This window comes from Manis pentadactyla, chromosome 4 (genome assembly GCF_030020395.1).
Source record: "Manis pentadactyla isolate mManPen7 chromosome 4, mManPen7.hap1, whole genome shotgun sequence".
Taxonomy (NCBI): domain Eukaryota; kingdom Metazoa; phylum Chordata; class Mammalia; order Pholidota; family Manidae; genus Manis; species Manis pentadactyla.
The window spans coordinates 81611919-81624069 of NC_080022.1; the positions used below are offsets into that span (position 1 = coordinate 81611919).

The window sequence follows — 12151 nt, forward strand, 5'->3', positions numbered from 1 at the left end:
TGTTCCAGTGGGTGTTCATTGCACAGCACACAGCTTTGCTAGCACATCAGTGACAGGTCAAGTTCAACAAGAGGCAGTTGCCTGATTTGGCTTTTTCTGGATTTTTGGGAGGAGGGAGCACTGGCTGTACCACCTAACTCATGTCCTACTCTTGTCACCTTTGCCCAGTCACTTGGCCTGTTGAGGTTCTGGTTTCCTCATCAGTAAAATGAGAGGGTTTTCCTAGGTGCCATTTAAAATCCTAACATTCTCCTGAAGGAAGAAACAGCAATCAATTGAATTAAGGTTTTGTGTGAAGAAATATTATTTAACAGACGTTCTTGGTTTGCAAAAGTGTCTTCCTTTATCCATTCAGCCAACATTGGCCTTGCAGAGAAGGTGGGGGTCTGGAAGGGCATATTGGCAGAGGGAACAGCGTCTGCAGCAGAGGGACTGTGAGGGGGCCCTGCAGGGGGTGCGAAACGCACCTGGCACAGAGCAGGAGTGTGAGGTGGAAGCATGGGGCAGAGCCGGGCATGCTTCATTAAAGAACTAAGACCGTCATTGTCAAAGGGGCTCTAAACGTTCAAAACCCTGGCAGTCGGAATAAGAATGCACCTCACTAAAATCAGAAAGTGGGAGGAAAAGGAGAGGGCTTGTCTTTGGCTATCCAGACTGCCTAAAATTAGGAGACAGTGTTAAAAAAAAAAGTACTTCAGTTTCTTAATATTTTTCATGATGTTTTTTAAAAGATTTTTTAGAAACCTAAGTTTTGTGTGTGTAGATATGTGTGCCTAAAATTCAAATACCCCTCAGTTTCCATTTAGTTTCATTTTCTTTTGAAGTCAAATTAACATTAGTACTTTTATGTAAAATACTCTAGAGAGTTTGATCCCATTTTATAACTTGGGCTTGTCTACTGTCCATCCCTCCTTCCCTGCTTCTGTCTGTGAGTATTTGCTGAAAAATGTTGGAGTGATGTTAGCAGTGGATATTCTGAGGAGGGGGATCAGAGTGATTTCTTGCTTTTGTCTTTGTATCGCTTGATTTTTTATAATAAGCATAAAAATAATAAAGCCATTATTCTAAAAATAAGCCAAAAAATTTCAAAAAGAGCAAACAAGACACCCCTGCTGTGTGCTGGCTTTACAGGCAGCAGCAGGTCTCAGCAAAGGCCCTTCTTCCACCCCGCCTCCCGCCTGGTCCCAGCCCAGAGGGGACTGGCAGGTTTCCCTGCTCAGCATAAGGCTGGACTTCTGCAGCTGGTGACCAGTGAACTCCTAATGGCTCTGAAGGGTGAATGCACAGGCCTGGAAGGCCCAGAGGCCGTTTGTGTCCTGCCTAACTGGGCATATGTTTGTGATAAAAACAGAGCTCGAGGTGAAACTGGCTTGGGGTGGTTCCTGCGAGCTTTACCATAGGTCCAAGCAAGACCCCTTGGATGTGGGGATGTGTCTGGGCTCAGATTTCATCTCTTCCTTTCAGTTCTGAGGAAAGTATGAATACCAGTAACATTTAGCCATCATCTAGTTTCTCAAGTTTGTTTTAGCAGTTCTTGTTGTATTTTGAGTTAATAAATATCAGAAATTAGGAAGGCACTCCAGAAATAAAGCTGGCTATTCATGGCATGGTTTTTGGCAACAGCCTTCCCTCCTATAGGGAGGGAAACTGTTTACCTTTTGAAGAGTCAACAGAACCTTGGGTTCACAGTCCCTCCAGCAAAAGAAGGAACCGCTTCAGTTTAGTGGGAAGACAAATGGCAGCTCTTAGCTGGTGGAGGACCCAGGGCTGAGCTGTGTTGGCTTCAGTTTCCACTTGAGGAGCAAAAATATTCTTCCTATGTAAAAGCTGCAATTAACATTTTTGGCTAACTCAGAGTAAATTAAATAGGTACTCCAGCTTTTCTGTTACCTAGGAGTACACTCAAATTTCTTTCATTTTTCCTAAGTGATTAGAATTTTCTGTAGAGTGGGAATAATAATGCCCATGGTGATTATTTTGCTGAGTTGAGGTTGAAATAGATGAGACTACGTAACATGCTGGTAGGAGGGTGCCTGGTCCACCTCCGAGTACTGCACAAACATAAAGCACCCTTAGTACTGAACTTCAGAGCTGGCAGATGCCCTTTACTGGCTGCAGAACAGCACACCTGGGAAGCGGTCTTACTTAGCGGAGGCCACTCAGGTAGTCCTTGCAGGCAAGGTGATTGGAACCCAGCCTCTTTCCACCAAACCATCCTGCCACATCCTTGGCTCCTTTTAATGCTACATCTCATGAGGGCACCACTTTATTATTTTGAATGCTTTGCGTGGAAAAGTACAAGGTACAGCTCAAAGTAAATGTTTTTCTGCAGGTGGGCCTGAGTGAGTCAGAGGTCCACTTCCTTTAAGTGATGCAATGTTGTGGTATTTGTGTGCCTGGGAGCATGCCGCCTAACCAACACCGCTGTGCTTTAGATTCCTCACCAAACTCATGGTCTGTTGGAGGTTGTTAGGAAGATTAAATGAGTTAATGCATTCAGGGGAATAGAGACTGTGCCTGGCATGTAGTGTGTACTCCGTGAATGCCTGCCATCATCATCATCATCATCATCATTATTATGTATTTACAGACAGAAGTTGCACAGCTGCCTACTGACTGGGAAAAATAAGGAAGGAAAGAGGGAGGGAGGAAGAAGAAAAAAGATAAGATAAGGCCACACAAACCAATTAGTGAGCCGCTTGTCAGGTCTGTGGCAAGCCATTTGGGATGTATTGCTAAGGCATCTCTTGAAGTGGGGTTATGGGGGAGCAGGGTACCTGGGAAGAGTAACAATTCCTAGTACTCTTATTTCTTACTCTTACAAGAGCTGTTCTTCGGGCCTGGCCCCAGGCAGGCGAGTGACTCTGATGGGTGGATGACCACAGAGCATGCATGCATAACTCAAAGCCCCGCGGGCACCATGACGGTGCTTGGGAGCTCCCCAAAGATAAGATGAGAAAGAGCCTGGGCTTTCCGATCAACAGAAGATGGTGATGAAGGGACATCTGCTCTGAACCTTCCAGAAGCACAGGCTAAAAGTCACAGGAGTTCTGAAACGTCTTGCTCCACAGCGAAGTATTTCAGCCCCACTGAGGTCAGGTGTGACTCGTGCAGACCCATTTCCCACCAGAGTTCTCTGCTCAGCCCCTGAGTCTCACTGCACTACCTCCTGCTGCTGCCTCAGCCCCACTCACCCCTGTTCCCTGCAGAGGACAGCCAGCCTCAGGGGCCAGCTAAGAGCTGCTTCTGTGAAGCCCTCCTACCACTCCCCTGCCCTGTGCTCCTGCTCCCCTTCTCCCCAGCTTGTGCTTCTGTTCCATGTTGCTCTCATATTTATGCTTGAGTTCTAGTTCATTGTTCACATTCCTCACAGCCACACAGGACCTTCCTCATTTCTGTCCTTCCCCCACCCTTCCCTGACACTTGTGACAGACCCTGGTGGACAGGCTGCAAAAGCCTGAAAAAGAATCAACCTGTGCCAAGGAGTCTTTAATCCCAGGCAAGGGAATGAGAAATGGGGACTTCATGCTGAGGCACTACCATCCTGAAGTCAAGTTGGGAATCCTTCCTTGTATCTGTTTTGAGATTTTATAGGTTCAGTTCTGAAACACAGAAATACACATTTGTTTGGTGATGCTAAAGAAACATACACACTGAATTTTGTCTGGTAATAAATTGAAAGACTGATACCACTACCTCTTTTTTTTTTTCTTGCTTAAGGATTAGCCTTCCAGATCTCCTAACTTTCATAACCAATGTAACGTCTTACCCAATCCTTAGATATCCAGTCCTTTCCACATACTGTTAGGGTGTGCAGATTACCTCTGCATGTTCTCCCCAAGTCCAGCCAGCCCAGGCCACAGCCGTGTCTGAGCAAGGACTGACGGTGTGGAACCTTTAGTGCAGTCTTCCATGCAGGGTAAGTAGAGATGAGCTAATGCTGAGCCTGTAGAAATTGTAATCCATATCCTGCGTTTTGAGTGCTGCTGCCCTCCTCCAGCTATTCATACAGACATTAATTCTAGGTTTCTGTCACACTCAGGGCTGAACCTGGTGGTAAAATACTGGTGGTATAGTAACTGCAGGAAGGCATATATCATTTCCTTGTCAAAGTGGTTGTAATGTCCTCTTTCAGTGGGCATGATACATTAAAGAAAAGATAAATTGTTACAGGTTCAAAAATCTGTGGAGTCAACACATGCATGAGAAAGAACCATTTTAAACTAATCATTTTATCCAGAAGCAAATGTATTTTTATGGCTTACAAGCAATGGTGCTAAATCGACTATGAAGCCATAATCTGTAGAAAAAGAAAGTCCCCACAAAACCTGTATTCCCCTGGTATGAAACAGGAGGTACACTAAGAACCTCAGTTTAGAGGGGGAAGTAAGTGGGGTGGTGGGCTGGGGAAAGGACCTGAATGCAAAGAAAGAGGTCAAGTGGCCTGCTACGGAGCTGTGATGCTGGGCCCCCTAGGAATGCAGTCTGAAAAGCAAGTCCTGGCCTTCCTGGATACCTGAGAGTATGAGGGATTAAAGCCTGTGGATAAAGAGGCCATGAGCCCTTTCTGCACATCCCCTGTGTTAAAGAATGGCCTCTGTGTTTCCTGCTTGTGAATGAGATCATCTTTGGTGAGGTCTGGATGATAATAACTAACCCTTTTTTACATGTTTTCTATGCACCAGGAGCTTTGCTAAATACTTTATAAGGGAATATGTTCTTTAATCCTCCCAACATCCCTTTGCAATAGGTGCTATAACTCACTTTGTAGATGAGGACACTGTGGTCTGAGGGAGGTTAAATCATTTGCCCAAGACCAACAGCAGGTCATGGTAGAACTGGGATTGGAACCCAGAGACTGTCTGGCTACAGAGCCTGTGCTTTCCTTAACCACCACACTTTTAAATAGCATTTTGTCCTAATGAAAATTGATGGTGTAACATGTCCAGAAAATTCAGAGAAAAAAAAAAGCTCTCTGATTCACCAGGGGCTCTGGGAAAATACCCTTGATCTTGGTTTCCAGTCTATAAAAAAATGATTATGCCATTCTTTATCTGCCCACTCTGCAAATGTATTTTCAGGATAATGAATTGGTCAGCAGGGCTCTGAGAACCTTTAGATGATTGAAGATGCTTAAGTAATGAGTAAATGAGTTCCCACATCCCTCCTCAAGACTTAAATCCCCAAACTGTGGACAGCTTTCCATCAACAGCCAGTTCAGAGTTTTAACAGCAAATTTCACATGCATTCTAAGTCAAACCAAACCAGAAGGTCTTTGTAGAACTGTTAGGGCATTTCTGCAGAGACTTCATCTGACTGAGTTTACCCCCCCAAGGCAAGCAGGGTGCCCTTTCGGGGGAGGTGGGAACTCACCCTTTTGTCTTCAGAACCAGTGTTCCTCTCTAGTTGGCCTTGGTGAAGAGAGAGTTTGGTAAAGTGGGTGAGTTGACTCTGCTCCCTTACTCCCTATCTCCTCTGTCACTTACTCTAAGACCTGCACCACTGGGCCCAGGTTTTGCATGAACCCCACAGTGGTTTTGAATGGTTGTCTGAAAGGATTAATTTGCATCGTGATATTTAAAAAAACTTTCATCCTTGAAGCCAAGCAGGTGGTATTCCAGTGTGTTTTTGCAGGGAAGTTATGAATTCTTTGCTGTAAACTGCAGTGCAAGTGACATTTTTGAAGATTTCAAGGAAAATAAATACAAGAAATAGATGGTTTGGAAATTATCATATAGTCATAAGGGGAAGGTATTGTGGAAAAATCCAATAAATTTATTGAGAACATAAACACACACACTTGTCCTCTTTGATTCAGTAATCTCATTTTCACATTTCTGGGAATTTATCCTTAAGAAATTATCCCAAATCAGGAAATTAAGATGTTCATTGTATAGTTATTTATAATAGCGAAATATTTGAAATAGTTAGCTAAATATGCCCTAGATAACCAGACACATACACACCCTGATAGAATAGGTATTTATTACACATTAAAACTATAAAAGCCATGGAACTTGAAAATGCTTATTTTATAAAGAAGAAAATACAGATATACAATAATGACACTGCACCATTTAAATTATGTTTTTTTCATTTCTAGAAGTTCAGTTTGGTTTGTTCTCAACTCTGCTTGTTTATATTTCATACCACACTGCTCATTCCTTATAGTCACTATTGCTTCCATTATCTCCTTAGCATCTTAAACATACTTCCTTGACTACCTTATTTCAGATTACTCTTAGGTACAGATTCTCATTTGCTGTGCTGTTCATTTCCTTGGGTCATCTGTAAATATTCCTGTGAACGCTACTTTATCTTCTCCAAGGGTGGCCATCTGTGGGACTCCGCGATTCCCTGGCCTGCAGGCATGTGGTTTTGCTCTGCGTCTGCCCAGCCCCCATTTCAGTAGTCCCTGGTAGATAGTGCAATTTCTTTTCCCCTTTCCTGGGATGGTTTATTTTGAATTGGGTATAAATCCTGAATTTGTGCAGAGAGCTGGGTTCCATAGCAAGGGCCTGAGTGTTGTCCCTTTTCCCTAAGGGGTTAAGCCCCCAGCCCCAACCCCTAAGCCTTTACTAATTCCCTGCCCATTGAGCCTTTGGGTTCAGCTCTCACCAGTTGCCAGGGGCAGCTTTGTTCCCAGCACCTAAACTTCCTTTCCTACCCTCAAACTCTGCTGTGCATTACCAAATTGTTAATGCTTTACCCATCACTTCCACGTTCGTAGTGGGATGTTCAATCCATTATATTGACAGAAGTACTTACTTTTCATTTACTGTAACAGTATGGAAGTACATGTGCATATTGTCAGAGACTGGAAGGGACTTTGAAATTGAAATGTTTATGGGTAGAGATAGTGTGTTTATAGTAACTATTTTTCTCTATTTTGCAAATATTCTGTATTATCATTATATTGTCTTTAAAGCAATAATTATAAGAATCATCACCTTTTCACTATTGTCTTTGGTTTCAGAATGCATACACTACAACTGCCATTAATGGGACAGATTTTTGTACATCAGCAAGAGATGCGCTCAAACTCTTATCCAGGAATCCAAGTCATTTTACATCTGTTAACTGTTTTGGAGAATTCGTCATTTTTCTAGGAAAGGTGAGATGTCTTTTGTCACAATAACAAAGGAACCTGGAATACAAAAATTAAGCCGCACAACAAGGCTTTGAAAGAGAACTCATGTTTCTTGAGTGCCTTACTCAGTGGTAGATGTTTCATTCTCTCATTTAATCCTTAGTCCTGTGAGACATCCTTATTTTGCAGATAAGAAAACTAAGTTTTAATAACTTGTCCAGGATCCCACAACAGGTAGAACCAGGACTGGAATCCTGTCTTACTCTCTTAGCTATAATCAGTTCTCCTACCTTTCTGAGTCCCACATTCTTATGTCTAAAATGAAAATACTATAAGCCTCTAAAAATGGGTATGTTTTGTGGGGGGGGGTTGTCATAAAATACATAGAAATGGTATTGAAACCTTATTGTCTACATTATTTAAGGATATTAAGTAAATAAATATAAAGGCAGAACTGTTAATGTTCCAAATGGAGCCAAAGTTACATTTCTGCTGTCATCTGAATAGTTTATCATTTAATTGTATGTAGTCTCATGGAGCAAAGGAACATCCTAAGAGTTCCAACATCACATGGTGTAAAGAACCAGCCCTGAACTTAGGATCTTTCACAACTCTGAACTTCGGTCTTCATATCGATGAACTAAAGAGAACACATGCCCTTTCTAGGTTGGAGAGAAGATTAACTGAAATATTGATGAAAGTGATGCTTCAGCACCTACTTGACTGTGTTTCGAGTTGCAGGTTCTTTACAGTGTGACTCTTCCCGTGTACTTGTCACCCAGGAGCCTAATTCTGCCTGCCTCAGTTTGCCTGATCCCACTTCCACTTGACTACCCTTCAAATTCTTGACCACAGATGTCCTGACCTTCCCCCCACATCTTTGCTGTTCCAAGCTAGTATCCCTGCTTCTTCCATCCATTCCTCTGCGCAGGACATGAATGTGGTGCCCCAAAGTGAACAAGATCTTGGTCTCCAGTTGTGACCTGGCTGATGCCATGTATGGCCTCTGAGCTCCTTGTTTAGCACTTTGGGCCTCTGTGGCATTTGGTATGTGTCTCTGGTGCATTACTATCATAGCTAGCTGTCAGTAACAAGTTATAACATGCCTAGATTTCACAGGTGCATGTTAATTGCAAATATATTTAAGGCTCAGCTGGCCCTGAGACTTTGTATGCAACCATTAGCTCTAGAAGCACAAACTGATTATGCCTTTCAAAATAGACTAAATAATCTAAGTGATGGTTGTAATTAAATGGATAAAATTGTATTGGCTTGGTAAGACTTTGGAATGAGGTTTCATCTTGACAAAAGACTTATCTTTTATTTTAGGCACTAATTCATTTTCTTGTATTTCCTGTAAGGTACACGTAATTGCTAATGAGCTTCTAATGAGCATGCAATGACCAGTGATTTGGTTTTTTTAATGAAGTAGCATTCAGACATTCATGTCCATCTTTGTGGATATGTAAGGGCAATGAGGATTCCAGATGGGCTCCATTTTGTCTGTTGAAGAATTAGGTACATCATACCTATAATCATGTTCCTGGAAATGTAACAATAATATACAGCAAAAGCTGGGCGTAATCCTATTATCTCCTCACACCAGCATAGGAAAACCCTTCCGTTTTAATCCCCAGGGTAAAAATAATCATACATTAAACTACTTTATATCCACTCAGTGGACTGTTGCTCTGTTATTAAAAAACGGCATTTATGCAAAGTTTTTTAATGAAGATGCTTATTGCAGTACTAAGTGAAAAAAGCAATAAACATTTTGTGAAATGTCCTTATAACTACATAAATATAAATACTAAGCACAGATTAAATGAAAATACATCTACTCTCCCCACCTCCCCATTAACTGTATTTTCTTTGGTAACGTAGCTGTTCATTAAACCAAATTTTCTGACAAGCATTCTTTGCAATAAGGCACACACTCATACAGGTATGCATGTATATGAAACTATTACTTGTAACAAAAGATCTTTTCTAGAATACTCTAACCAGCCAATTCATAAAGAATTCAACAAACTTTTGTTTTGCAGGTGTTAGTGGTGTGTTTCACCGTTTTTGGGGGACTGATGGCATTTAACTACAACCGTGCTCTCCAGGTGTGGGCAATCCCTCTGCTATTGGTTGCTTTTTTTGCCTACTTAGTAGCCCATAGTTTTTTATCTGTGTTTGAAACTGTGCTGGATGCACTTTTCCTGTGTTTTGCTGTTGATCTGGAAACAAATGATGGATCATCAGGAAAGCCCTACTTTATGGATCAAGAGTCTTTGGTAAGCAAACATTTCATGTCCAGTTGCAGTGTGCATCCTCACAGTGTCTAAAATGTTTTTGAGACTCACACCTAAAGGAGGCTGGTACCTAGCCTTATTTTCTCTTCAGGAGGGTTCTGTGTGCTTCTACCACATGGCCTTCATGTCCTGAATGTACTGAGAGTGAGATTCAGGTTCCGTGTTCCAAGGCAGAACCTACACCCCTTATTGAAGAGAACACCCCAGGAGAGAAGAGAAGCTGAATAATTAACATTGACAGGACCTTGGGGAAGTGTTCTGGACCCAGTATCAGGCCTTTGCTAATGGCCTTTTGAATGGTCTGGAGGTTTAATAATTGATCTTTTTCTAAAGCTTTTTGCTTCCCTAAGTGTTGTATCATCATCCCCTTTGTGTTTTAAGGAGCACACGCTCCAGTGTAGACGGATCACCTTCTGTGCCAGTGATAGATGTGACTCTCAGGCCCCTTATTGACCACGGCATGATGTGAGAAACGCCACACCCTGAGGAGAGCCTCGTCCTGCCTCTATCTGGAAATAGCAGGCAGCTGTTTCCAACAGCTTTTGCAACAGTTGTTGCTTCTGTGCCTTATCCTGTGTAGACAGGGATATTTTAACAGCTGAACGATGTCTCTCATCGTTTTCTGTTGTCTGGGTCAAATGATGTTTTAATTTTCTTTCATTCTGTGGCCCTAAAACCTACTTCAGTTAAAGCCCTTTGCTTTTCAACAGTGCATCCAGAGCAGTCTTCAGTTCAGCCAAGCACTGAAGTTTAACGAGCACTTCCATGCTTTTGGCATTATGTACCCCCATCCCCTTCCACATAAAACATAAAAATACAACTCCTCAACTTACTGGTATGCATTCTGAAAAAAAAATACTTCTCAGGGTGGTAGGAGGCTAACCAGGTTTTCTTTCCCTGATTTGCACTTTCCCGATTAAAAATCCACTTTGAAATCTACTCCTCAAAATATTTTAGTTCAACAGGGAAAACTTTCTGAAAGGATTAAATTCCCCAAAATGATTATGGCCACGTAAGTGGCTGCCAGCAGTGCAGATACCTGATGCTGGCCTCATTCTTTTGTTTTTCAGAGTTTTTTAAGAAGAATCAACAAACGAAGTGACACAAAGGCACAGAGAGACAAGAACTCATTAAGGAGTGAAGAGGGGACAGAACTCCGGCCCATGTGTGACAGGCGCTCATGAGGTATCTGTACCTGGAAAAAGTTGCCCTCTAAGAGCCATTCAAAGAGAGAGACCTGAACTTCATTGTTTCTGTCCTTACTGTTTGACCACGTTACAACACTAGGTCCATAAAAGTTTACAACCTTTTTTGTACCAGCTGGCCAGGAAAACTTTTGAAGACCATGTTCATATGCATCAATGAAAAAGCACACTATGTAAAGACTCCCTTCAGGGCACCAAGGACAAGAACCCTCCTCACTCACAACCAATAAATCAGAACCTCAGCAGAAATCTCTGGAATGCAGTCACAGTACGGAGCAGGACTCTTCTCTATGCTTCCAATCCTGGAAATGTGCTAAATATGTTATAGCTTTTCGAAGTACAATTCTTAGATTTAGTGACAATAAAAACTAAGAGTTTAACCGAACTACCACTTGATGGGCATGGTGTAACGCAGGGACAGACTTTTGACCAGGTATGACTTAAGTTTGCTAAAAGAACAAGGCTACCTCTTACACATTAGCAAACTTTCTGGAAAAGTGGTTTTTTTGCCACGACCCCACCTGAGAATCGCATGGAGAATTTTGAATACTCAGGCCTGGACCCTATCCTGAATTTAGATTCAGTAGTGGGGTGGAGAAGGTGGGGGTGTTGGGGCTTTTCATTTTTTAAGGTTTAAACAGGAACATTTAACATGCCTGGTTGACAGTCACATTTCAGTTAGGTGACTAGGTAAACAGAACTAATTACCTAACAAACAGGAGGACCAGTCTGGCTATTTGGCGGAGCAAGTGGTGCAATACAAGGCTTCCCTAAACCTGTCTTCCAAATTGGCAAGAAACAGTTTGTCAGCTCAGGTCTACTTTAATAAACTCAAATGAACATCTTCTTTCTTAAACAAACAGCACCATTGCATTAGTTGGGCTCTAAGAATCTCCTTTAGGAAAGGGATTCACAGAACAGTTTTGCTGAAGCATTAAACAACTCAGTCATTGTGGCATGAGGAGCAAGTAGATGGTGCTCTTATGGGTGCATGAAAATCCCACTATGTCTTTATCATCTGCCTTAGCAAAAACAAGCAGGCGCGTTGCACACCCAAAGCCTAACAGAGCCAGTCCTATCAGAGGAAATGAGACCACTTGGTTGAGAAAATGTCTGTGTGTGTCACCAATTATCTCGTGGTGATCGGAGTTTTGTCATTACACCACTTAGCTGTTTGACCTTCTCTCTGTCATGACTGAAGGCTAGGTTTTTTCCCTAAAACACTTCCTACTATAAACCCTCGTTTATTATCAAAAACAGCATTCCCTCTTCCTGATCCAATGTATTTTTAATATTTACCCTAAGATGTAGATATAAAAAATACCCCCACCCTGTCCACACCAATGTCCCTGACGATGATTTTAAGATTATTCCAAGTTGGATTGAAGATGAATTTGGGACACCTGAGTCACAATGGAGTAAGTAAGGATCAAATAATAGTTTGACTCCTGGCTGTCACTTCCTCTGTGCAGTGGGCAGGTCTCTTCATTATTCTAAGCCTCAATCTCAAGCATAGAATGCATTGTTGTACAGAGTAAGTAAAGAAATATTAAAGT

At 42.1% G+C, this 12151-nt stretch overlaps 1 protein-coding gene across 9 annotated transcripts in view; it reads left to right on the plus strand.

Annotated features, from left to right (window-relative positions):
• SLC44A3 (solute carrier family 44 member 3) overlaps positions 1 to 12138 on the plus strand; it is a 75944-nt gene extending 63806 nt beyond the window's left edge. For all 9 annotated transcript variants that reach the window (XM_036906495.2, XM_036906498.2, XM_036906490.2 and 6 more), the window contains 3 exons: positions 6977 to 7114; positions 9136 to 9372; positions 10461 to 12138. In XM_036906495.2, coding sequence (XP_036762390.2) covers positions 6977 to 7114; positions 9136 to 9372; positions 10461 to 10574 — 489 coding nt within the window. In that variant the 3' untranslated portion in view covers positions 10575 to 12138. The remainder of the gene's footprint in view (positions 1 to 6976; positions 7115 to 9135; positions 9373 to 10460) is intronic.
• Positions 12139 to 12151: the final 13 nt, after the last annotated feature.